Source organism: Vigna unguiculata, chromosome 2, assembly GCF_004118075.2.
Source record: "Vigna unguiculata cultivar IT97K-499-35 chromosome 2, ASM411807v1, whole genome shotgun sequence".
Lineage (NCBI taxonomy): Eukaryota > Viridiplantae > Streptophyta > Magnoliopsida > Fabales > Fabaceae > Vigna > Vigna unguiculata.
The window spans coordinates 23,053,479-23,081,475 of NC_040280.1; the positions used below are offsets into that span (position 1 = coordinate 23,053,479).

Below are 27,997 nucleotides of genomic sequence, written 5' to 3' on the forward strand. Positions count from 1 at the left end.
GAACTGCACAACCGACGGTGGAGAAAGGACCGACGGTGGAAAAAGGAACGACATGACCAGTGGAAGAGTGGATTCCCCTTCTCCTTCTCATTGTTCTTCGACGACGAAGGAGGAAAGTCTATTAAGAAACCTGATTGTCATTAACAGAGGAGAAATTATCAAGCGGAAGTGATGAACGTTGGTGCACATGAATGCACATGGATGCACATGGATGCACAATCCTAAGCACATTAGTATTATCAGATATAGAATCAGAAGGTACCTCTGAAAATGGAGAAATTGAAACGTGACACTCCATTTAACGCTGTTACAACTCCACTAACGGAAAAGACTTGATTGCATCAAACTTTTCAAAATAGGGACCAAATTGAGATAAAAAAAATAAAGGGACCAAATTGATATTTTGCTACGAAAATGGAGACCAAACACATAATTTAACCTAAAAGTTATAATACATCACTGATCAAAATGACACAAAGAACAAATAATAAATATAATAATAAAATTTTAACTTAGATTTTGTATCTTTTGAACTCCAATATATGTTGGATAGTGAAAAAAATTAAATTTTCATATTATAGTAAATAAAAGTTATTTACATAATTAATGTGAAAAAATTACAATATGATTGATAATGAGTTAGAAAATAAAAAATAATTAGATAGAATATATCGAAATATTATTTTACATGATAAAAATAAACAATAAAAAAATGTTAAAAGTTTACAAATGTGTCTCTAAGAAATAATTTGAGAGACTATTGAAAGAAATCGCACAAAGGAAATCAAATATATAATCAAGGGTATAATAAGATAAAAAATACCTTAGAGATCTAAGAAAACTTTTCAAATATCAACATACATACTCAATGGTTGAAAAATAACGAAAATTATTTTAAGGAAACAAAAGTGTTCTTAAACTTAAAAAAAAAAATCAATAATAATAATAATAATAAGTAAAGATTTTTTTATATTACATTAATTGAGAGTATTAAACATATTCTCATGCGAAAGGAAAATATATAATAAATAAAAATATAAAAAAATTATAGAAATATTTAAATGTGAGGCATAACAATTTTTTAATTGACATACATCATTTTAACATAATTACATAAATGTTACGATAAGATAAAAAATATATTGAAGATGCGAATGAATTTCATACGATATAAGGTTCATTACAGAAATGATACGACATAAGGTTCATTACAGAAATGATACGACATACGCACAAGTATTGTTATACTATACATCATATATCATACAAAAAAAATACTCACTCACGGTTAGTAACGGTAAAACTGACTTTAACTGTCCACTTCCACCTCTTCAGAAAGAGGAGGAGTGGATTTTCTTTCGGCTTTTCATTGTCCTTCGCCGAGGAAGGAGGAGAGTCAGAGTCGTCGCCGATGAGGTATGGAGATTTCGCGTGAGCCGCGAAAGATTTAGAGAATAGGAGACACATTATTATTATTCCGAGAATAGACGCCACCAGAGCGTTGGTGATTGGAAGTCCAACAGATGGTATAGGTTCCATCAACGTTCGAAGAACACCTGCCTTCGACGCGGAGATATTCGTTGAAGCGGAGTAAGGAGCATTTGAGGAAACAACCGCACCGCCGAATAATGGAACGCGACCACCAGAAAACGAAAGTGTACGACGACTACCACCGCATAATAGTACAGGACGACGGTCCGCGGCGGAGTAACTACCAGAAGGAACTCGAAGAGACAGAACTGGCCTGAAAGGAGAAACTAAAAGTAAGGATGCCATTTTTTAACTCCATAATTCATTTTTACCCATATATATACATAAATATATATACATAAGGTTAAAATACATTTTTGTCCCAATTTTCGTCAAGTTTTTTCAAATAAGTCCTAATTTTGATTTTGTGTTCAAATAGGTCCCAATTTTCGTCAATTTTGTTCAATTGGGTCCTTTTTTGCTAACACCGTTTAAATCATTAACGACCATAAATAGTGACTGCCACGTGTCACTTCGTGGTTTTTTTTGAATTTTTTTTGAATATATTTTTTAAATGTACACGTGTCAACCTAGGAGCGTGCCATGTGTCACTTCGTGGTTTTTTTGAATTTTTTATTTTATTTTTTTTGAATTTTGTTTAATTTTTTTTTAAATGTCCACGTGTCAACCCAGTAGTGTGTCACGTGTCAAAATCAATATTATATATTCAATTTGGTCCCTATATTTGTTATTTTTGTTCAATTAGGTCCCAATTTTTGTTAACATTAACCAATCTGGTCCCTATTGAAGATGTGACCAAATTTAATTTTTATATCAAAGTTATAATGATGTGCATTTTAATATATTATATAAAAATATTTAATAAAAAATGTGAATTTTAATATAAAAATTAAATTTGGTTTTAATTTGGAGAGGGACCAAATTGGTTAATGTTAACAAAAATTGGGACCTAATTGAACAAAAATAACAAATATAGGGACCAAATTGAATTTAGAACATTGACTTTGACACATGGCACGCTACTGGGTTGACACGTGGACATTTAAAAAAAATTAAACAAAATTTTAAAAGAATTTAAAAAAAAATTCAAAAAAACCACAAAGTGACACGTGGCACACTCCTGGGTTGACACGTGTACATTTAAAAAAATTTATTTTTTTTAAAAACATTTTAAAAAATTTTAAAAAAATTTTAAAAAAATAAAAAAATTCAAAGAAACCACGAAGTGACACGTGACAATCATGACCGTTAATGATTTAAACGATGTTAGCAAAAAATGACCTAATTGAACAAAATTGATGAAAATTGGGACCTATTTGAACACAAAACAAAAATTAGGACTTATTTGAAAAAACTTGACGAAAATTGGGACTAAAAATATATTTTAACCTATACATTACAACGTCGATCGAATTAATTTTTTTTTAATTGTTTATTTGTTAATAAAGTTTTATTTATTAAGTGTTAAATATTTTTATATAATTATTTTTATAGAATAATAATTATATTATTATTACATTTATCTAAATAAAAATTAATATCACTATTAATACCAATGCAAACATTGACGATAATATTAATTTAAATAATAATACTAATACTAATTATTATATTATTAATACTAATAATAATATAATAAAATAACGGGCCCTGAAGGAGAACATATAGCAAAAGTAGGTAACTCTCTTTCTTACTCTCTTTCTTTGTTTCTGGTATGAAGTTGAAGAATAGAAATTCCGATCCCATTGGACTCTGTTTCTATTCTCCTGGAAGTGATTCATCGAACACTGCTTCAGCACAACCAAGTAGTTCCGATGACCGGTAACGAGTTTCGCTTCTTCTTGTCCTGCGACATCAATCTTCCCGTCACTTTCCGCATTGAGCGTCTCGAAGGCAGTTTCCCCTTTTCCAAATTCCCCAATTCAGGTTTCTTTCCCACTCTTTTCTAATTCCTCATGTCACTATTCAATTCACCGATTATCTGGTCAGAGTTTGAGCTCTTGTGCAATCTCAAATCTTCATCGATTGTGCACTTCACAGTTTCGTCTTATTTGCTTATTGCAGAAAACAATGCCCCCGCGGAGAATAGAACCTCGGAGATATATGTGGAGTGTGCGTTGTTCATTGATGGTGCGCCGTTTGGCCTTCCCACCAGAACAAGGTTTTTTTTTTAATTAAGCTATTTTGATTCCTGTATATATACTTCACACGTGATGCAACTAGGGTAACACTTTCAATAATCTTTAATCAAAGGGAGAGAGTGTGTTAGAGAGCTAGTGTTATTGGGTGTGTTCCCAGCACTCTTCTAAAAGTTTTGATTGCGTAACCTTGCTACTATGTACTGGAGGAATTGATTTTATAGGATGAGATTTGTTTTTGCTGTTTTACCTCTTCTATAACTCTTTTTGTTTTCATCTGCACGTTCCTATACCCTGGTAGGTCAGGTGTTGTGTTAAAAGGAACGATTTGAATTCAATTGGGTGGGATTTTTTAACCAATTTTTGGAATGTTTACCCAATCAGCAATGTGTTAACAGTGATAATATTACTAAAATTTTAAGGTATTTGAGAATTTTAATATTTTTAAATCATCTGGTGAAGGTTGGAGTCCGCTGGACCACCATTTTGTTGGAATGAGCTCATCACGTTAACAACTAAATATCGAGACTTAACTGCTCAGTCACAACTCACCTTCACTGTAAGTTGCAAATTTAGCTTAAAAGCTTATTTATGCTTCTTTCAAGTAGTGATAGCACAAAACTTGTTTTATTCCCAATTGTGAATTGTTGCAAGAACTAAATTCTGGTTATGTCTGAATTTTACCAGCTTCCATTATACCAAAATTTTCTTTATAATTTGTGAAGTGTGAGCTTCATTATTTTGGTAACGTTGTTGTATGAATAATAGGTTTGGGATCTTTCACATGGTGAAGGATTGATTGGAGGCGCAACAATTCTTCTCTTCAATAACAAAAAGCAGCTCAAAACTGGGAAGCAAAAACTTAGGCTTTGGGCAGGAAAAGAGGCAGATGGGACATCTCCTACTACTACACCTGGAAAGGTAGTGAATGTTTCAGACAAGCATAAGTTTCATTTTCCTTTTTTGTTTAATTTGTTGAAACCTTTCGGTCTTATAAAACATACTTTTGTTTGTTCTCATTAGGTCCCTAAGCTCGAACGTGGAGAATTGGAACGACTGGAAAAGCTTGTGAACAAGTATGAACGAGGTCAAATTCAACGAGTAGACTGGCTGGATCGCCTCACATTTAAAGCTATGGAGAGAATCAAGGAACGTGAAAGCTTGAAAAATGGAAGTTCTCATTACCTGGTTGTAGACTTCTGTAGTTTTGAGCATCGAGTTGTTTTTCAGGTATTCTTTCTTCTTAGTTGTGCCATTGCCTGAAGGTATGTGTCTCACAAAATTGCCGGTGGGATACTTGGTCAAAGAATATATATATATATATATATATATATATATATATATATATATATATATATATATATATATATATATATTCGGTAAAATGTCAACATGGTCTACTGGTCCTCCCTCCCCTTATTTGAAATACTCCTGCACAAAAATGGTTTTGTATTTATGATCCCCTTGTCTAGTGTAGCAACGGCGCATGTAATCCCTAGAGTGCAGTATTGGGTTTGCACGCATCTTATATTATAAAGAATGTTAGCACTCCATGCATAGGTCACCTAATTTATCGAGGTATCCTACCATGCATACTGTTGTAAAGTTATCAGTTTACCAAGGAACCCCTCAAGTTATTAATGCAGTTGTTTTTCTTCAAGAATATTATAAACGCTGATACATATATCTTGCATATGCGTTAACTCTTATCTGTTACAAAATGTAGGAATCCGGTTCAAATTTTTTGTTGCCATCTCCTATAGCTTCAACTAATGATATTGTCATTGTCTGGGATCAAGAAGTTGGAAAGATAAATCCATCTGAGCACAAACAGTTAAAGCTGGCTAGGAGTTTGACTCGTGGTGTCATAGACAGGGATCTGAAGCCAAGCTCAAATGAGAGGAAGTAAGCTTAAAATTTTGTTGAAATATAATTTCCCTGTTATATCAATCAGATTAATGTTGGAAATGATTCAGCTTCTCAGTATTTGAAATGGTTAATTGTTCATTGAGACACACACACATATGTTGACTCATTATTTCTTCACACACCCTGTCTCTCTCTTTCAGAGCTTATACAATAACTAACTTTTCTCTTACAAGACATCCTATTAACATAATAAACAACAGATAAATTTTAAGTTATAGCCCATTGGCGCAATTCAAACCATAGTAACTGCTAATTTGCAATCTTGATGATCCATCTAACATAATAAAACATACACAAAATTAAATAGAATGAAACATATATAGAGTTTCACATTAGTACATTATTGCAACATCTATCAGTTTACAAAGAACATTATGCAAACATCAAATTATTAATCAGTCAATCATGAATAAAACAGACAATACAAAGGCAAAAGGAATGAGTTAGTCCTAATATTTGCCATGAAAGTATCAAAGGCCAAAGAAGAAATTCAAACCATTACAAGGGACTGACAGGTTTAAAATAGATGCACAACAGTGGCAGTCAACTTGTGACAAAAGGATAGAAATTTACCTAAATGCAATAGCAAATGGATAGGAGAAGAATTGGAGTTGAAGTTTCTTGGTTGATGCTCTAGCAGGCTGGCAATGGGAGGCGACATCAAGAAGAATGATAGGAGAAGTGAATTACATAAGCAAAAAGCAATTAGGTCAATTTATTCAAACTAATTAAAATGTTTAGATTGTTAATTTCCCTCTTTTCCAAATCCCCCCAATATTGGAGGAAAGCCAAAATTAGATTAGAAGGGATTTTGCTCCCTCCATTTCCCTTTCCTTCTCTTAAAATTAACCAAATAAAAAGGTTTAAAAAATCCTGCCTCCCCTCCATTTCCTTCCACCCAAACAATATGATAAAGAAAGAGGATATGTTCATCGCAGATTTGATGCAACGCTTCAAATACACATGAACATTTTGCTGTATAATAATGTTAGTGTCAATGACCATAGTACTTGTATTACCACATTTTAGTGGTGGGTGGTTCTAAACTGAATGATTTCAGATTTAAGTGGGATTTATTTAATAATTTAACTTCAGTAAAACAATTATATCTGATTTGTCTAAGTAAATTTGCAATTGAAAACTAAAATGTATTTATGTTAAAGAATTGAAATAATGTATTTCTTTCCAGGACCATGTGGTTGTTCCATTTTGAAGGGATCTAGACCATATTTCTGTGCAATAAGTTATAATTTAATTATTAGGATTCCCTTCTTATTTATCTAATTGTCTTAGCTGTAAATTCTGGATTTTTTTTTTTGTGTCAAGTGTTAGTAGTATCACTTCTGACAAACCTTTTTCATTTCTCTAATGGGTTCTGTAATGAATAGCGTTTTCTTCCCTCTGTAATATTGTACTTTATCATCTTTATCATATAGGTCATTGTTTAACATTTTTATTTGATCCTTTATGTCAAGATCAATTCAGAGAATACTAAAATATCCACCAACAAGGACTCTGAGTGGAGATGAGAGGCAGCTCTTGTGGAAATTCCGCTTCTCTTTGATGTCTGAAAAGAGGGCTCTTACAAAGTTCCTGCGTTGTGTTGAATGGAGTGATGTTCAGGTCAGCCTTTACCATCATGAAAATTAGTAACAGATATCATGGTAAATGATTGCTGATCAAAAAAAGAAAAAAATCATGATAGATGGTCTTTGTTATGTTGTAGGAGTTGTACTTAATGTATATTAGGTTTTCTCAAGTAGTTAATAGTACATTCTGCACTCATTCTCCACATGTAGCAGCTCGGATCATACCTCACACGTAGTGTATTGGCTATGTTTTTTTAATGAATTAGAAAGATCAGTGCATCTTTCCTTTAGAAAACTCTGTTTTCAAAAGGGTATTAGTGTGACCATTTGCTCTAATGATCAAATGTGGGGTAAAATACCACATAAATCAAGAAAAACTCTAATAAGGATCTAGATTTAAATGGCCTTGCTGTAGTGGCTCTTGATGTAACACAATGACGTTGTTATTGCTTTTTTTTTTCTCTTGAATTTGTCAGTATCTTATCTTCCTATCTCTATTGTTTTTTTCTTTTTTTCCCTTGAATTTTTATTGCTAAATAAGTGGTATAATTTTTCATTTGATGATGCTGTTTTTATTCAGGAAGCAAAACAAGCTTTAGAATTGATGGGCAAGTGGGAAATGATTGATGTTTCTGATGCACTGGAACTTTTGTCTCCTGTTTTTGAAAGTGAAGAGGTACTTTTCAAGAGTGATCTTAGGCAAAATTGTAACCAATGGTTGTACATCTTGTGTTTATATTAATTAGGTTTGCAGTGCGATGTTGTACTAGTACGGAGAAAAATCTAAGCATTAATATGAATGTAATGCCCTCAACACATTAATAACGGGATACACTTAACTGTCGATATACTTAACTGTCGGTATCAACAGACATAATGAAAAAGAAATTTTACCTGATAGCAAAGAGTATTACAACTAGGGATGAGGGGGGAGAATAATGTATCTTCCATACCTGAAAACTGGAATCACAAAAAGTAAAGGAATGTATTAAATCAGCCTGATCTCTGTGTACCTTAGTGTAATCTCCTTGATACAACCATGAATTGAACAACACCAAAGAAAGGCCATAAACATAATTCCAATACCAAGTGTAGGAGCAAACATGACATTCCACTCCCTGCCTTACTGTTGTTATAGATGTAATGACTTAATAGTGCAACTTCGTTTTCAATCAAAACGCAGAAATTTGTACATCTTTGAATAACCAAATGAGGCCATTTCTCAACTACTTCATTGCAGGTTCGTGCTTATGCTGTTAGTGTTCTTGAAAGAGCTGACGACGAAGAGCTTCAATGTTACTTGCTTCAATTGGTTCAGGCTCTTCGGTTTGAGCGTTCTGACAAATCTCGTCTTTCTCATTTCCTTGTCCAACGTGGTAGGTGCATGAGAATTTAAATGCTATTTAAGGTGCTGATTCTAGTTATATTCAATTATTTTCTGAAAGAAACCTGAATTTTGTCAGCATTGTGCAATATTGAATTGGCAAGCTTTCTTCGCTGGTATGTGGCTGTTGAACTTTATGATCCTGCATATGCCAAACGATTTTACTGCACTTATGAGATTCTGGAGGAAAATATGATGAAGGTTTGAACTCAGTTTTCTTAATATGTACCATTTTCTTTTACAAAGTTTTGCTTCTGTGACACTTGTTATCATGATGAATCATTTTTCCTCTTGTCTACATTAGGAATATATACTTTTAAAGATTACATGTTGCACATTGCTTTATCGTTGCAAATTTGGAATAGCTAATCCATTTTTGCTTCATCTGAACTCGTATTATTGAAGATCCCATATTGACTAGAGATATTGTCAAATTATAATATATAAGTAGGTGAAAATCACATCTTGTAAGTCATTATGTAGGATTGAGTTAAGTCTAAACCTACTTTTTATTATGCTGTGTGCTTATCTTAATGAAGTATGTTGGATGCCCGAGATGTTAAGTCCTTGGTATGAGGGGGTGTGTCTTACAAGCTGGTTTTGTTGGGTTGTGTTAGGCTAAACTCACTTTCTAATACCTACATCAGAAAATATTTTTATATTTCACCACATTTGAAATTTGTCTCAATCTATGAATAATAGATTTTTTAAATATGTCATCATGATTTCATTTGTGTGGCTTAATTTTGGAGTAATTCATTCTCGAGCATGACAATTATTGTCATTTGTCTTAGATGGCAGCTGGTGTGAATGGAGAGGAAGATGGGTTTAAACAGTGGCAGAGTTTGGTACGCCAGACTGAATTGACTGCTCAGTTGTGTTCGATCACTAGAGATGTAAGGAATGTTCGTGGTAATACACAAAAGAAGATTGAAAAGCTTAGACAACTACTTTCTGGTCTTCTCAGTGAACTTACCTATTTTGATGAGGTAGGTTCTAACATGAAGCTGTATGATCATTTATTGTTTTCATCTTTTACTTTCTTACATTAATAAATCATGAATGTTGAACAATCTATTAATTTCCACTATTTATTTTATTTCCTATAGTTGTATATAGTGAATTTGTTAAAGTTGTTAAAATGTATGTTTATTGTTGCTATGTTTCACTTGTAGCCAATACGATCACCTTTGTCACCTGGTGTCCTCATCATTGGCATTGTACCTTCAGAGTCATCAATATTTAAAAGTGCACTGCATCCTCTGCGCCTTACTTTTAGAACGACAAATGGTGGAACTAGTAAAATTATATTCAAAAAGGGAGATGATATTCGCCAGGACCAGTTGGTATTTCTACTTATCCTTTTTCTGTCTCCCTGTTATGCATGAAAATATACATGTTTTCCCTGTGCTCATTAGCATACATGATAGATATTTGTGTAAATGTTGGTTTTATGTAGGTTGTTCAAATGGTATCACTAATGGACCGATTACTTAAGCTAGAAAATCTTGATTTGCATCTAACACCATACAAGGTGCTGGCAACTGGACAAGATGAAGGCATGTTGGAATTTATTCCTTCTCGTTCATTGGCCCTGGTATGGGGATTTATACATTTCAAAAGCTGTTTCTTATATTACCATGTAATCACTGCTTCTTTTCTAAACTGAAGATTTCTTGCATTGAAATATAGTAAGGATTTGATACATTAAGTGTAACACTTGGTAGTAAGTTGCAGCGTATTTACCTTTTTTTAACTAACAAAGATGTTGGAGATCTCACATTAACTAGTGACATGCCTAAAATAAAATGTATAAGAGGAATGTCAATTTCATCTTATAAGTCAGTTATATAGTGTTGAGTTATGTTCAAATTCAAGTTATAAGAAAAAGGCTTGTTAATTTAATGCTTTTGGTCTAAGTTTTTTGAATCTTGTTTTGTCTTTACTTTCATATCTGCTTCTACACTGAATTATTTCATATTATCAATTGAAGGATTTGAAAATGATTCATTGACTTAGACATTATGACATTGCAGAAAATATTAAAAATAGCTGGAACTTTTTGTAGCTGTGTTTTAGCATGGTTACTTGATTTATGTATAAATTTATATGTTTTAGTTTGTACTATTTCCGTGAAAGATTTTATTTTATACTGTTCTAAAAAAAAAAGATCACGTTGGGAATAGGAATTCAAGTACCTGTCAGGTTGCTAATTACTAATTGATATTGGATATTGAAATTTATTAATTACATATATGCTTAGCTCTTTAGTTTTTGATATTCAATAAATGATCCTGTTTGTTTTAGGATGCACAATCTTGCAATTGCTATACTAATATATAATCTTTTGGTGACTAGATTTTATCTGAGCATCGTAGCATCATAAGCTATTTGCAGAAATTTCATCCTGATGACCATGGACCTTTTGGAATCACAGCCACCTGCCTTGAAACTTTTATAAAAAGCTGTGCTGGCTACTCTGTTATCACATATATACTTGGTATCGGAGACAGGTGATCCCTAATTTTATTCATCACACACCATTTTCCATCCAACTAGTTAAGCATTGGTATGTTGTTTTGATACTTCTAATTTTGTTATTGTGATGTGCTGGTGAGATCACGTATGCAACCTCCCCATGGCCGCCACCCCAAATAGAATGGGGAATTGGTTGTTAGAGTTGGGTGGGTGTGGGTGTGAATGTGAACCAACGATAGTTGTTCTTTTGGGTGTTTCATGTTCTATTAGCTATCAGAAATTTCACAACTAGGATTTGGAAAGGTTGGACGTGTTATTATGACATTATCTGCATCTCTTGGTTCTATGACTTTAGCATATTCAAGAGGTCCTTGTCTTTTGCCCTTACACCAGCTAGGTTGCTTTGGCTTTGTTAGAAACATAATAAATATCTAGGGATGTATATGAGAATAAAATCTCCTATAATTATTTTTATTTATTGTAATCAACTTTATAAGATGAACTCACACCATTCAATCGTTTTTAGAATCTTTTCTATTTATTTTTCTCTTTCAATTGGCTTTTTGACAATCTGAACAAACGCCCACACTCATTCTATCAATCAAAGAAGATAGAGTCTAAAATGGAGAAAGAGGTTGAAAATAAATGAACCAGGCTCTAGATTGTTTCCCCATTTTCAAGTGAAGAAGGATAAGATAGATTACATCACATTATTCTAAATTTTAAGGTTGTTGCATTGTTCACTGAATTTATATTTTGTCCCTATTTTGACTGAACTTTAATTTTTTGGGCAGGCATTTGGACAATCTCCTCCTTAGAAATGATGGAGGTCTTTTCCATGTTGATTTTGGTTTTATTCTTGGGCGAGATCCTAAGCCATTTCCACCACCAATGAAGCTTTGCAAGGAAATGGTTGAGGCTATGGGTGGAGCTGAAAGGTACAGTTCCCGTTGATGATTCACTTTAGATTCAAGGTAGTTGTGATTTGTAGCTTGAATTTTGAGATAGTGATTCATTTCTCTGTCTCCCATGCAGCCAATATTATACAAGGTTCAAGTCCTATTGTTGTGAAGCATACAACATTCTTCGGAAATCCAGTAACCTAATTCTAAATCTATTTTACTTAATGGCGGGTTCCAATATTCCTGACATAGCCTCTGATCCTGAAAAGGGGATTCTTAAGGTGAGATCCCTTATGTTTTAATAATTAGGTAAATAATATGTTAACTTACTCTTATTCCATGACATTATGGATGTACAGCTTCAGGAGAAGTTTCGGTTGGACTTGGACGACGAAGCTAGTATACATTTCTTCCAGGATCTTATCAATGAGAGTGTGAGTGCATTGTTCCCTCAGATGGTTGAGACTATCCATCGTTGGGCTCAATATTGGCGGTAACCCCAGTATTTATTGGGTGTTATTTCACCGTGTAATTAATTAATCAGGTAGTTTTTATTACTATTAGTATACAACTGCTTGTTTTTTATGTATGTCTTTAAACTCTCAATTTAAATCATAATCATGCCAAAGCACCTTCCTTTAGCTCTTAAATTGCAACACTGACATGATTATCAGTAACTGATTGGAACATCATAGTAGCTGCAATGCAATTTTCATCCGCATTTGGTGAATCCGAAGAATTTTCAATTCTTCAAGGTTGGTTCTGTCAAACAGAAAGATCTCCTCTACTGAAAGAACATGTGCACGCTACACAAATTGAACTACAAGTTACTTAGGTCTCTTTCTCACATTGTATCTCCTGTTTCCAGAACCTGATGCTCTTTAAGGCTTCTAAGCAGCTGATATAATATATGCTTTGGAATTCCACAATGGCCTGACTGCAGATGTATATATGCACTTGTAATTTCTAAACCAATTATCCTGAAGGTAGTGATTTTGTTGGCAACAATGTAAATAAAATTAGTTCTTTTTCATTCTTCTGGTTACGGTTGTATCAAGACAGCTTTGAGTTATAAAATGCTTATCATGCCAAACTAATGTTCATTTAGGTCAAATTAATTGTGTCATTTGTAAAGAAACCCTCTTAGGCAGTCTTCATCTATTGTTCGATGTACATGTAATGTAAATAACTTCATTAGTTTAAATCGATCTAACCAATCCGATACTCAAAACCAAACCAATATTGGTTCGAATATGTATTTATCATATCCAAATCCAATTAACCCTAATAAACCAATGACATTTTTACTTATTATTAATTATTATATGTGAAGTTGCATAGTATAATTATATAAATTTTTATATGATTAGTTTATTTAAGTCAATTAAAAAAAACTGTTTAATCTTTCAGTGATAGAAAATGTTTTGGAAAGCCTTGGTATGGTCCACTCGATGAGTATCCCTGGAATTTACCTTCCAAATTGTAAAGAGAAGGTCTTACTCCCTACCGTTGAATGCATGTGGTCAACTGTGTAATCGAGGAAGCCAACATTGACTGACTTTCATGGTTCAGATTCGAAAGAAGAAAGAGTTTGGGATGACTTTCATGGTTCAGATTCGAAAGAAGAAAAGAGTTTGGGATGAAAGTCCGAGCTTTGCTATCAATATTTCGTAGTTTTTTGGTTAAATTTATACTTCTTTTTTTTTTAATTTTTTATTAAAAAATTTGTACATGTATTATACAAATGTAATTTACCTTTTTTGGCTTTACATTTTGTTTTTCAATTTTATATTTTTATAAGTACCCGCTTTTAAATTAATATCCTAATTGTTTTTTAAATTTAGTTCTTTTTTATGACCAATTTTCTTAAAACTTATTTTTTTAAATTAAAATAACTATTTATATTAAAAAGTTAATTATAAAATAATAACAATTATTTTTTATTAAAAGTTATTTATATTTACTTTTACAATTATAATTTTATTATTATAAAAGAAAAATGAACACATGTTTTCACTAATTTAATTAATCTAAACTGAATCAATTTGTTTCTAATCGGTTTGGTTTGAATGTTGATTTTGTTTATTTTTTAAAAAATTGAAATCCACCTAAATCGATGAAAGTTGATTGGTTTGTAAATTTTCTATTAATCTGGTCAAAATCGACATGTGAATATAGTTATTGTGATTTAAAAAGTGGTAAACTATAAAAAAATGCAACTACATGTTAAAAAGCGCAATTTTATCTAGTACATGTATATTTTGAATTCTTTGATGAATCATAAACTTGAACTTTATGGAATTTAAGAGTACATATGTATGGGGTTAAAGCCACATTTATCTACATAATTAATGTTTGCAAACTGTATACATCCTTCCTTGACCATTTATCTTAAGAAACAAACCACCTATCATATGTATCCAAAAAAATCTCTCATCATACAATTCCATACTTTTTTGGCTTTTGAACCAATATATAAGAGTGAGTAAGCGTATTTACTGATTTTATTACAATTATTACTAAAAATATAAAAAAAAATATTTTATCCTCTAATTCTATATATTTATCTTTCCTTCAGCATATTATTTTCATTGACTTAAAATTTTAAATTTGTCGTTACCACTAATTTAAGACTTCACTTGTGTTTATATGAGAGAAAAGATAATCTTACACATGTAATTTTGAATTTTCAAGTTTACAAACATTTGTAACAAAAAATGTATTTCAAAGAGGTACATGAAGATGGAAAAAAGCTTGAAAGTTTTGGATATTTACCTATTACAAAATAGGTAATTTGGAAAGGTATTCTAGATTGTTCCTAGTTATAAATAAGAAAAGATATATTTGTTTTATATTCATTCTTATTATAATACATTCTAAAACATTATTATCTAAATGTAGTTTTGAATTTGAATAATGTGGAATTAAGATTGAATATATTTTACATTTTGGTAATCTCCTATACATACATTGCATTGTACATTTATTTTATGATTCACATTTTATTGTATTTTTGTAATGTTAATAAAATGTTTTAGATTTTACCAAATTATTTATCATGTCAGTAAATATGATATAAAGTGTTAATTATTATTACTTTGCAAACTAAATTTACATTTATCTATATTTTTTTCTTATATTGCTTATAACTATTATTTCTTTCGTAATTTAACCACACACATTTTTTATTCCTTATTAGATATTTGTTGTATTCAACTTTGAGATCGTAATAAAAAAATTAAACTTAGGGAAGATCTCTCTAACTCCTCATAATAAGTCATTTTGTGTAACAATTTCAACAGTAGTTATATAATTTTTCTTTAAAGTATGAAAGCAATTACAAGCAAAATATATTTTATCTCATCCATGGGAAATATATTACTACAATCCCCTTTTATTTTTTCAATCCTTGACTCAATCATGATTGACATAATGTTCAACTCCATCAACATTATTCATACACAAAAAATATATATATACTCATTTTACATGATAAGTTACTCTCCAATTCTTTATACCTAACACTTGTATAAAAAAATATACTACATATTACAACCACAACACTCCTAGTTCTTTTGTAAAATAGATAATCCATAACTTAGTGTTCTGAAGGGGTATTTTTATGATGAAAACATAAATGACAATTTTTAGAATATGTAATTCAAAATTAATCACTAATTACATAATACATGTTCTATAAGAGTTTCTTTTCATAGTTCTAGAATTCTTAAGCTAACTTTTTGGATTGGGTGTTCAAGATTTATAACAATGGTGTATGTTTGTTAGAACATTCAATAATGAATAAGCATTTTGAAGAACACATTGCGTGTAACACGGGCAAACGTTATGTTTATGTAGCAAACTGTTAAACCACTTTTTCTTTATTGTTTATCTTATTTAAATTTATCTTATCATTGTATAAGCATTCAATTAGATATTTGGTTAAACTCGTAAAAATAACTTATGACTTCTATATTTTTCTTAAAACAAAAATGATGACTTCTTCGTAGTTTCTTTTCAATTTACCTTAACATATTTAATTGTGAGAAAGAGCATGAAAGTTCATAAAAATAAGTATAAATTTATATGTAATGAGTTTTAGTTAAATAAGTCCTTAATTATATGTTATAAAATCCTTTTTAAATTTTTTAAGATATACAATTTGACAATTATAGTGAAATACTGTTTCTTAGACTATTGAAAGGAAAAAAAAAAAAAATCCGTAAAATAAATTTAATTTTATTTAAAGTGAAATTTCCCTCCAAAAAGTTTTTTTTTTTTCCTTTATTGTTTTACTTTTTTTCTTGGATAGAAGGGTTTAAGACTGGTTTTGGTTTGAGCACACATAGTAGAGAAGAGAACTCACAGAAGAAGATGATTATCCCCGTTCGTTGTTTCACCTGCGGAAAGGTCTCTTTTCATCCCAAATGCTGAATTTTTTTGTAATCAAAATGTTTTTACCTTGACTTTAGGGTTTAGTGTGTTTGTTTATTAATGCTCAATTTGTACCGTTTTCTCCTATTTAGGTCATTGGAAACAAATGGGATTCCTATTTGGACCTTTTGCAGGCAGATTACAGTGAAGGGTCGGTACCCTAATTCCTCTCACTTTTTATCAATTTTTTATGTGTTTACTTATCTGATTATAGGATTTTATCTACATGAATAGCCTTTTATTTTGAAGGATTATACTTCTTTGAAATTTGTTCTGTATCTGGTTTCTGTTGAAGGGATAGAGGTGTGCTAAGACCTTGTGCTTACTTGTGAAGTTGTTGTTCGACTTGTTAGTGTCTCAAAATCCGTGTTTGTGTGTGTATGTTTTCTATCTTGTATTTTGAATTTCATTGTGGCTGGAATATATGGGGTAAGATTTTTTATATTGAAGCATGATTCGTCTCTGGGTGGAAATCGTAGGTAAGAAGTATGAACATAAATAATCTGTATTGTTGGTATTGTACCTTAAATTTTCACTTTGTGTAGTAAATATTGTGGATGAGCTTGGTGCTGTGTAAAAAAATGTATTTTTCATCTTGTGTTTATGCAAATAGATTGTAGGCTTGTAGGGTAAATAAATTTGTCTTCCTGTCATGTACATGTTTTGTATTTGTAGGTTCTGATTCTTTTGCCGTAGCTTTAATTGCTGGGTATTTAAACGGCAGAATTGATACTCATTTCATTTCGTTTTCTATCTTTTTTCCATTTCAACATGCATTTATATTCATGTAACATGTCTAGCTTAGCTGCAAATAATCTTGTTGAGACTTCTTAATGAGCTGATAGCTCATGTTCCATCTTCTCGTACCCCTTCCCCCCAAAAAAAATCAGAGAAACGTTATATCTATATGTACAACAATATTTTAGTGTATCTCTCTCTCTCCTGTACTTCATTTATTAGATGCCACAATGATGGAGAGAGATATACACAAAAAATAACATCGTATGTGATACACATCTCAAAAAGAAAAGAAACTGTTAAGAAATTTAAGTGATAAGCACAGATGTAGACCCAGCTCTTATTGCCCTATTTTCAAGATAAGAAAAGGTCATACATTAAGAATGTAATTAGAATTTGGCATAACTTATCAAAAAGTATTACTATATTTTATAATATTTCTCTTCCTGAACTGCATCCTTTGAGGTATATAGGGTTCCATATTGTAGATTTTGGGATACTCGATTCCCTAATAGAATTTTAGTGTCTCTACAAAGACCAGTTTTGATGTTTCAATAGTGATGTATTGCAGAGATGCACTGGATGCTTTGGGACTGGTTCGATATTGTTGTAGGCGCATGCTTATGACCCATGTTGATCTCATTGAGAAGTTACTAAATTACAACTGTAATTCCTGTTCCCTCGATTAATCTTTTTGGTGTTTTAATTTTCCTATATCATTTACTTTGTATTGATCATACATTTGTTTGTAGCTCTGGACAAATCTGATCCCAGTTAAGAAGACTTGAGGAATAACGAATGAGCAAGATGTTTCACTTGCATTCCATTCTCTCTGGGCATGTATCAATTTTTTTTTTTCCTTTTTTGAATTGTTTTGCTACAAGCTGCTCATGGTTGTGTTCTTGTTCAGGGTTATCTGTTCTATATGATAGGGTATGTTAAGTACTTTTAGTCATTGTAAGGAAAAACTGTATTTTGATGTTAATAGTTCATACAATGATATGTAAAATTTAGAAGACTCACTTGTTTTTCTTAAATATCTGATAATTGGATTCCAATGCATGTCCTAAATTTATGTTTATAAATATTGCTACACAGACTTACTCTGCATACTGAGTTTATGTAAAAACTAACCTTGAAAATTTCACCCCAAATGATAACAGAGAGTATCAGAACGGCCCTTATCAACACAAGCACTAACACCAATTATGTTTAAATTGATAGTTTCTAATTTGTGAGACCGTTTTTATTGTAGATTTTCAACAAAGATTTTAAGCATAAAATCTATTATGTACAAGAGTTTTCACTAGAGATAAGATTTTCATTATAGAGAATGAGTTTTTCTACAAGAATTTTCAATATCTCTATAATGATTAAAAAAAAGTATTATATTTTAAATTCTCTTTATTTAAAAAAATTATGTTGGATCTACAAAAAGTTACTTAAAATTTTAAACCGATGTTTCTTATTATTAAAACAAAAATTTGAATGAGATTTTATATCTAATTATATTAATTATAAAGTTTCGTGTTTTCCTTATTCTTATTAGTTCGTTATAATTAATATTTTTTATCAATAATTAAAGGAGATTTCGATTTTTTTTATATATTATTGAATTTTAATTTTTGTTTTTATTACTTTTTAAAAGAAATTGTGATGTATTTTTTATTTTGATGCTGTCATGTAAACACTTTAGGTAACACTTAAGCAGTGAAGTAATTTAGATCATTTTTCTAGACCAAAAAAAAAATGAGAAGCAAAATATTAAGAAAATTATTGGGGAGAAAAATATTTTTTTAAAGTTGTTAGACATCAAAATTAGATTTAAATCTAATTAATTTTAGAAATTGGTAACATGTATGATAATATATGGATTTTTATCTAGTTTAGAATAGATAAACTATTATTGTTTGGTTAAGCATTTGTTTCTAGTCAGAATAATATTTTTTAAAAATCCAATTTTCATTTGCAGTAGCAAAAAACAAAAATACATTTGTGGTCAAGAAGACTAATTAATGGAGCTGTCAGATAAAACTATCAATTTAATCACTTCTCAAAGTCTCAAATTGTGAACTCTTAATCCTACTTAATTCATTTTCATTACCAAGAAAGAACATCTTTTCTTCATTTGGGAAAATGATTTAGAGGCAACCTTAATGTTAAGACACAAAACAGGTCTCTTGTCATGTCACAAAAACTGAACTTTCTTCACTCAAATGCTGTCCTTTCAAACATGGAGTTCCTTTGGACCTTTCTTCCACGGAAACCTTCGCCATCTTCTTCATTCACCTGAAAGTTTCACACAATGGTGAAGTATTAAGTAGGCTCAAAGATGCATCTGCATTACTCTAGAATAGTTAACACACATAAAAAACAGTGTCAGCAATTGAATAACTCCTTTGTGACTTTGTGTTAAAGTTACTGTGTTGTCTTATTTAGAATAACTCCATTTAGCTAAAATTTTAATGCATTCTGCATACTTTTAGAATACCATGTTAATCAAAATCTTATACTGATCATAATTTACAGAGAATCTACAAAAAATTCTAGTAAACAGTTCAATGTATCAGTGTCACACAAATTGGCAACCACCATGAGGATAAGTCTTTGTGGTATTGAATGAATGGAGCCTACTTCTACTGTTCCTGTGATATGAAAGAAAAGGACATGCAATTTCTAAACACAGATGCAGTGTCCTACCAAAGAATCTCTTCTTAATAACTACTTTTAATAAGCTAAAACAATCTGTTTCAGATATGAGAGAAGCATTTGTTTTTAATGAAGAAATTGGTGAGTTTTTCAAAACTGTTATGGTTTTACCTCAGCATCAGGAGGGTCCACTTGGGAGTCAAGATCCACAACTTGATCTGTCTGGCTACAGCTTTCTTGATCATCTCCTTTGCACTGAGTTGGGGGAAAATTGGCCCACTGAAAATGACAAATATTTTCAAGATAAAGCTTAAGAAAATCACCAACTTTTTTATAAGACTACCAAATTTGCAAAAGTTGAACCAAAAAGCAGCTTAAGAAATTAGACCTTACATTTTTTGCAGCAGTACTAAATGCTTCTTTGTGAGCCATGTCAGGGTTTTCAGCCTTTAGCCTTTTAATCTCTTCTCTGCATTAAACTAGCACTCTCATTAGAATTCAAACTTTGAACTATGAGTGCTGTAATACAACTTTGTTCATTGAATCATTACTTGATGAAGCAGTTATAAGCTGATGGCGTTCGCTGTCTCTTTTCTGGAGCTGCACACAATCCATGGATAAGAAAGAAAAAAAGAAGCAATTTTCAGTGAAGTATGAGTACAAAAAACCTTGCTTTAAACTCAATAACCCATATCTTACGTACGTTTATTCACAATATTACTCATTGGAATGAGATCCTCTTCCTCACAATCAGAATAGGTCATGAGGGATGCACTGTGGCTGTTCAAAGTCTTGTTACCATCGTGTTGTTCTGGACTACTTTCTTTTGGCTGCAGAAGAGTAAAGACAGCGATCACAAATGCTTTTTCAGAAAGAAAATCAAACAAAATGATGCAAATAATTAAAAAGATGAGTATGTGGGTCATTGGATTCACTCCAACAACACACAAAGGAAACAGACATAGAATTGGAAGGGTAAGCTATCACCTCAAGATGACTAAGAGATGCTAAAAGGTGGAAAGGGACAAAAGAAGCTTTCATCATGTTAACAGAAAGAAGGCTTGTGCAGTGACCACATCTTACTGTCACCACCATTGACAAACTGCTGCATGGAACACTCACCTGCATCTCAAGTTCAATTCAAAACAAAAACAAAAAAATGAGATCAACAAATGAAGTTAGAAAATTTCACAGGTGTTTCCACCACATCCAATAGTCACATGAACTTGAGAGGTGAAGTTGAAATGACAAAAGAGTGCATTACCATTAATATAGTGGTGCAGAATCCGCATTGTACGTAACATATCTGTTCAGGAAGATCAAAAAGATGGTTCAGTGATGACATTTGTGAGTGTATAAGAGAGAGGAAGAGAAAGAAGAGATAGAAAAAGATGAAGGTTTAGGTCTTTTGGGACAAGGAAGCATTTATAGTTGAAGATGGAGAGTCATAATGAATGATGATCTTACTTTAATGATTTGTGGAATGGGGTACTTAAGGTGGTTTTCATTGCCGGAAAGCACTCCAACATTGACGTTAAGGATGTGGAGAGTTTAATATTTTGAAGCCTTGTGTAGGGTGTAAAATTACAGGCACACCCTTGAGAAGAGGGTTTATGATAATTTTATTTCCTGTTTGCATGAACATTATTTCTCACTGACAAACTTCTCCATAGGGTTGCAGTGGCCCAAAGTTCTATGGAACTTTGCAGAATGACTAATGTAACTTGTTTGTTTCATGTGTTGTTTTCTCTTTTATTGACACTCCTACCTCTCTCTGTCCTAGATGAAAATGAAAGTGCAGAAAAAACTTGCATTGTGGAAGGGAGAGGAAGTTTCCACAAAGACACGTAGAGAAGGTAATGAGTCATCTTAGGATTTGTCTTTCCTGAATGACAGCAAAAGAAATAGACCAATGAAAAAGGATCCTCCCCTCTTTCTGTGCTCTCTTTGACATCTGTCTTTCCCATCTATTTTTGTTTCGCTTTGAGCCAAGATTCTGCATTAACCACATTCATTTCATTCAAACTTTTCCTGCTCTTTCTTTAACTCCCTTCCATGTGACTGCACATGAGTTGGTCTTAGTTTCCCAGAACCAACACTCAATACTCATTCAGCAAAATCAAAAACTACCACAAACAAGCTTTTAGTTTGTCATGTGATAATAAATTAAAGATTCCACATGATATAACTGGATCCAAACTTCACCTTATAAGTTGTGTTTGTAAGGTTGTGTTAGATTTAAAGTCCACTATTTAACATGATATCAGATTCATGTTTTAGAGTCTATCCTAACGAAATATGTTGTTTGTTGAACCTATTGTGCCACGTGCTATCAGATTACTTATACTACTTATTAACATCTAGCTTCATGCTCAAGATGCATATGTCTCAGCGTGAATGGATGTGTTGGAGATCCTATATTGATAAGGCAATTTCATAATACATAAGTGGATACTAACTTCACCCTACAAACCGGTCTCACAAGGTTGAATTAGACTTAGAGTTTACTTCTTAACAAGCAACGTAGATGATGATGTGGTTGCAATTGTCATAAATGAAAATGTTGGTAGAAATCTCCAGCAACTATTTTTAATAACCTTTACAAGTATACTATGCTCCTCAAAATATCAATGCGCTTTGAAAGTGGGAGTTGGAAAGCTAGTATGAAGATAATATTGACAAAGAGATTTTGGTAAATATGAGATTGACAAAGAATTGGTTCAACATGTCTGAAAGTGGATTAGATTTTGTTCCATGGACGTCAAGAGTGGAAATTTTAAATTTTAATATGAAAATTGGCCTTACAATGTTATTGCAGACAACTAACTTTGGAAATCCTATTCCTATATGCCTAGTCTTAGAAAATGGGGTGATAATGACTATATCTTTCCACTAACCACCAATTGTTTGAAAATCTTTTACATGTTGTGATCAATAGCCATGTCCTACATACAAAATGAACGGAAGCTGTTTGGTAGGTAGGAATCAAGTACCGAAGAATGAAGATATACTTCTCCAATATCTGCATTATTTTTAAGTCATTTTTATAACCTGTGAAGATGTTTTTGTCTCCTTGCAATTATACTCTCATTTTTTAGCCACTCTCTATAGTTTATATTTTGCCCTTTTCTGCTTTGAAGATTGTCTCAACCCTGAGAGATGACCCTGTTTGTTTCATCTTACTCTACTCTAAAGCTCATCAGTAACTCACCAAAATGAGTTTGGCCAACCCCTTTCATGTAACCAGAAAAAATCCAAAAAATGAAATGATCTCAGTACAAAAGTTGAATTTGGATTCTCTGCTGAGTTTATCTGTATATCTCTTCCGTCGTGCTTTCAAAATATTTCAAAATATACTAATGGTCATTGATTTTGATGTTTTAAAATTAATATATCAATATCATTATTATATTTTGAATGCTGAGCAAAGATCAATAAAAAAAATCCATCAGAGAATCTAGACTCGTATAAATCTCATGAAGAAGTAATATTGATATTTCATTTGACAAGCAAAAGCATAACCAAGTGATTGTGCAGCAAGAACAAGAAGCTTCTTTGTCCATGACATCATCTATCTGAAGATGGCAACTTCTGCTGGCACTTTGAATGAGAAAAAAAGTGATAAATTTTTTTAATATGTAAAGCTGTCATTGCATTTTGATGCACTTAAGGAAAAAAGGGTTGGAGCCCTTGACACACGGAAACTTTTGGTTTGTAAATGAAGGTGAGAAAAGAAGTTAAGCATAAAGCTAGAGAGCATTTTGATGGGAAAAATTACCACAAAGCAAGAGAGTAAATTGAGCTTTTCAGCACACACATGATCAGAAGCCGAAAAGGGTATCTCATAATTGTGAGATGTAGTTGTTCAACATCAAGAAAGGGACTAAGTGTATTTGAAGCCTTGAAATTTGAACTAAAACGGGTGAGTCAAATATCAGATCATTAAGCCTTATATGAGGTGTCACTGTTGTCAATTGAAGTTGGATCAAATCTTCCACCTACCCTTTTCATTCACAAAGATAACATTTATTTAGTTACATGTTTCTTTGTTTACAAGAATGAAATTAATGTTCCCTCATTTTTTTTTTTTGTTTTGTCTGGTTTATGTTCATCATTTTGCCTTTAAGTTTGGGTGTGCTTTAGATTATACATAGGAAATGCTGTAAGTGTAAACTAATACTAACCTATTCATGGCAAAAGATTGTCAAAATTATTCTCTTGCCCTAAAAAAATATGATAGAGTTATTTTAGAGAGTGAAGACAAAGCCAGAAGCATTGCAGACTGAGGGTAGTGAAGTGGCATTGGCCTCTCTTGGGTGGAAATGCTCTCTCCCTTCGTCAAGGTTTTTTTTTTTTTTTAATTAAAAATTAGTTTAAAAAATTAATTCTTTTTAATACATTATTATTGAAAATTATGCTTATCTTTACTTTTTATTATGATGAAAAAAAATTATAATTATAACTATAAAAATAATATAACATTTTTTTATAAATTTATTATACATAAATTTTCCTTATTTTGTAGTAATTTATTTTTATTACTTTCACTTAAATCCACTTATTGATATGAGAAGTTTGATGCAGATTTAATTGAAATGTGGACTTACGAAATTTTAAGAGTTATATAATTATAACATGAAATATTACGGGTCGTATAATTATAATATAAAATATTATAGACGTTGAAAATTTGCAAAGATTGTGAAAATATGAAAAATATAAAATATGTAATAGATATAAGAAATATATTATATAAAGGAACTTGTCATTTTAAATATACAAAACATTTACGTTATTTCGATATTGATTTCCTAATTCTAAAATAATAACTAATTTCTATAAAATAATAATATAAAAACACCAATTGATTAGATTTTTTCATACTGAGGACAAATACATTGATGTATTATTTAAACACTAAATTGAAGTAGTAACATAAACACTTACGCGATAAATGTGTTCGATGTTTTACTATGATATCATTAAATTTAATATTTATATTAATTTATATAATTAATAAAGTTATTATCGTTTTCTATATACTTTGAATAAAAAATAATATTAAAGAAAAAAATATAAATTACATATTTTCGTAAAAGAGAAAAAAAATATATAACTGAACTGCGTGGAAGCATATTAATGATAAAGAAGGATAAGATGAATGGACTTGGAAAGATAAAGAATGTACATAAACTATAAAATCTATAGAAAAATACAAAATTCCTGTATTGAAAAAAACTCATATTTGTGCAAAATGTTATGGAATGTAAAGATAACTCTTTGTACAATTTTTTGCTTGGAAGACAATCATGAACAACGTACCAACAAAGACAAATCTTAAAAGGAAAGGAGTACAATTAAGTGATGTAATTTGTATTGTGTCGGTTGGAAGAAGAGACTAATACACATATATTTCTTACCTGTAATCTAGCCATAAGATTTGGAACATGTGTAGCAAATGGGTATAAGTGAGTACATCACATCATAATCAACTAAAGAATTACTTTTTTATTTACTGACCCTTAATAGTAAAGGAAATAGGTTATGGAAGGGTGTATGGTTTGTAGTTATAAAGAATATATGAGATCATATAAATAATATAGTGTTTAGGCAAGGAAAGCAGATGCAGATGAATTTTTTTCTTTAGCACAATTAAATGTTTGGGCTTGGATGAAACATAAAATTGGTAATGTTAATTTTTTCTATTCTAACTGGATCCATTCTTTGCCCAATTGAATGCACTCAATCTGTCACAAAAAATATAAGTTTGCAGTTTAACCTGGTTGGACTTTTAGTCTGGAGTTATATTTGTCTTTTGCAATAAATTTGTGATGAGTATTGCATAGACAAATTCAACAAATATGAAATGCAACAAGAATTGTCTAAACATAATATACAACTAAACTAATAAAGAATTGTAGTCAAGCAACAACATACTCCTTTCGAGATTCATCAGAAAAGCAACAATTGGAGGAGCAAAAGTAATAATCATTTAGGACAAAATTTACAGATTGATCTACATCAAGCTTACAAGTGAAACATTAGGATTTTGATGAATTTGGTTGTTATACTTTAAGTGTAATATGTGGTTGCTTTATTTTGACAAATGATATACATAGATAATTTCTAAAACTATATAATACTGTTTTTGAGAAGGTACATTGAAACTTCTATCATAGATGTTGTGAAAAATCTTTTAGAAGTATTTCGTAATGTTGTTTAATTATATATTTTTTCTGTATATGGATTAGAACATGTTCTATTATATATAAATATATTCATTGCTAACAAAAAAAATTAAAGTGAGACTTATTTCCAGTAAATTAATAACTTATATCCACTGATGTTTTTGTTTTTGTTTTTTAATGTTTTGTTGCATTGATAACATAGTTAGGAATTTAAAATATTATAATTTTAAGGCATAATTAAAAAAATAAGAATATAAAATAAGTATAATAGACAATTTTCATTATATATTTTTATATATAACATGTTATACACTATAAAGAGTAAAGTTATATGATGAACCATCAAAACAAAAATAATGCTTTGAACACAAAATAATGTTTTAAAATAGTTAGAGAAACTTATGTAATAATTATTCCTATTTTAATTAGACTAAAGTATAAAATAAATTATAAACTAACTAAAATAATTTATCAAATTCAGATATTCGAAAACATTAAAGAAAGACTATCAATTTCATCTTTTTAGAGAAACTTATGTAATAATTATTCCTATTTTAGTTAAACTAAAGTATAAAATAAATTATAAACTAACTAAAATAATTTATCAAACTCAGATGTTCTAAAATATTAAAGAAAGACTATCAATTTCATCTTCTAAAATTAGGATTTTAAAATTAGGATTGTGAGAAATACATTTTAAAAGTAGAGTGCATTCCTAAATATTGATTATAGAAATTAAAAAAAAAAAAAGTAGTGTACAAAAAAATAATATCACTAAATTATTGTTCATGATTTTAATATTAAAAAAAATACGTCGCCAAATTATTTCTTCAAAAATTATCACTTACTTTTAGAGATACACTTAATATTCTTATTTAACAATAAAGTGACCCTTTAAAAGTTTAAAAATAATATTATTTTCCGAGGAATGAAATGATAATAAAAAAAATTGGAAACTATTTGGCTTATAGACTGAATTTGATTAGCACTCTACTGTTCTTTAATAAATAAATAAATAAAGAATAAAAATAGAAAGATCTTCCAATAATGAAGAGTGGAACATCATGGTAGGGGTTGGAAGGATTGGTCAAACCCAATGTAATGAAATAAATTAAGAATTGCTAGAACAGGAAAATGTATAATATCCATGTCAATAGCAATAGCAAGAAAGGCACGAAAGGGAAATGTTGAAACCCCAACTTCTATGAAGAATTTCGACATTGAAAGTTTCAATTTCATCATTCTGTAGACTGTTATTAAACTGGCATTTTCTTTCATAGTGAACACATAGACAAGGTGTGGAAGTGATGTTACATTGTGATAGTCATCATCATCATCCATTTGTTCTATTTTCTTTGTTCTCTACAGTGGTTGAATTTTTATAGATTCTAATAATACATTGTCAATAATATCATTAAATAGGTTTTCTAAACGTCCCTATTTCTTGATGTGTTTATAAGAATAAAATTAAATGTGAACTACACTATTTCATTTACTAGATATTTGGCATCAAAAAATTTGAAGACACAATCAAACCTACATTTTTTATTTAAAAATATATTTACATACCACAAAAACTTAAAGAATAAACAATAATTATAAAACTACATAGTGACATTCTCGACTAACCTATCAAGCGCAGACTTACAACTTTTCACAGAAAATTGAATTTTTTTTCTAAATTGATGAATAATTTTACTTCTCTAACAGAATATATGCAATTACAAAAATACATTACATAAATGTCTCTAGGTTAATACGCATTTAACTCCTCCAAGAGTATTAATTAATGCTTACTGAATTTCAAAGGCTAAAATAAAATGATTTCTACCAAAAATGCTTCCATAACAAGTGTAGGCCACTCCGAAAAACATTAGAACGAGCGTACTCAATTCTTATTGATAAAACATTATTGATTGAATCTTCATCTATAGGTTCTATGTATCAACATCTATTAATCAAACTTCTGTTCATATAAATTTAAAGTAACTTTCTACAAAAAAATAAATTACATAAAACATTGTTCATTTTGTAAAGAACCGGATAAACAAAAGTCTGAAGTATAAGAATCCCATCA

General features: G+C 30.7%; 3 protein-coding genes across 8 annotated transcripts; 2 read left to right on the top strand and 1 right to left on the bottom strand.

The window, feature by feature from the left end:
• The first annotated feature begins 3,149 nt into the window (after window positions 1-3,149).
• On the top strand, window positions 3,150-13,008 carry LOC114173583 (phosphatidylinositol 3-kinase, root isoform). Of its 6 annotated transcripts, none has more exons than XR_003602523.1 (19): window positions 3,150-3,417; window positions 3,556-3,652; window positions 4,092-4,188; window positions 4,398-4,550; window positions 4,653-4,859; window positions 5,356-5,534; window positions 7,034-7,181; window positions 7,728-7,823; window positions 8,388-8,523; window positions 8,611-8,732; window positions 9,326-9,520; window positions 9,707-9,877; window positions 9,991-10,128; window positions 10,890-11,044; window positions 11,804-11,947; window positions 12,045-12,192; window positions 12,271-12,455; window positions 12,586-12,666; window positions 12,780-13,008. XR_003602523.1 is itself a non-coding variant. In XM_028058070.1 (18 exons), the coding sequence occupies exons 1-17, from the start codon at window positions 3,306-3,308 to the stop codon at window positions 12,406-12,408; spliced, it is 2,436 nt and encodes an 811-aa protein (XP_027913871.1). In that variant the 5' UTR covers window positions 3,150-3,305; the 3' UTR covers window positions 12,409-12,455; window positions 12,586-13,008. The 6 variants fall into 6 exon arrangements, 3 of the variants coding, with proteins under 3 accessions (XP_027913871.1, XP_027913872.1, XP_027913870.1); XR_003602524.1 differs by having other exon boundaries at window positions 12,607-12,666; XR_003602522.1 differs by having other exon boundaries at window positions 12,271-12,666.
• Window positions 13,009-16,208: 3,200 nt separating this feature from the next.
• LOC114174164 (DNA-directed RNA polymerase subunit 10-like protein) lies at window positions 16,209-18,168 on the top strand. The gene is made up of 4 exons (XM_028058942.1): window positions 16,209-16,321; window positions 16,438-16,496; window positions 17,655-17,749; window positions 17,836-18,168. Exons 1-4 carry the CDS (start codon window positions 16,286-16,288, stop codon window positions 17,859-17,861), a joined length of 216 nt encoding a protein of 71 aa, XP_027914743.1. The 5' UTR covers window positions 16,209-16,285; the 3' UTR covers window positions 17,862-18,168.
• Window positions 18,169-19,026: 858 nt separating this feature from the next.
• On the bottom strand, window positions 19,027-21,165 carry LOC114166288 (axial regulator YABBY 4-like). The gene is made up of 7 exons (XM_028051005.1): window positions 20,997-21,165; window positions 20,720-20,854; window positions 20,436-20,562; window positions 20,284-20,332; window positions 20,126-20,201; window positions 19,904-20,011; window positions 19,027-19,372 (listed from the first exon to the last, which is right to left on the bottom strand). Exons 1-7 carry the CDS (start codon window positions 21,075-21,077, stop codon window positions 19,292-19,294), a joined length of 657 nt encoding a protein of 218 aa, XP_027906806.1. The 5' UTR covers window positions 21,078-21,165; the 3' UTR covers window positions 19,027-19,291.
• Window positions 21,166-27,997: the final 6,832 nt, after the last annotated feature.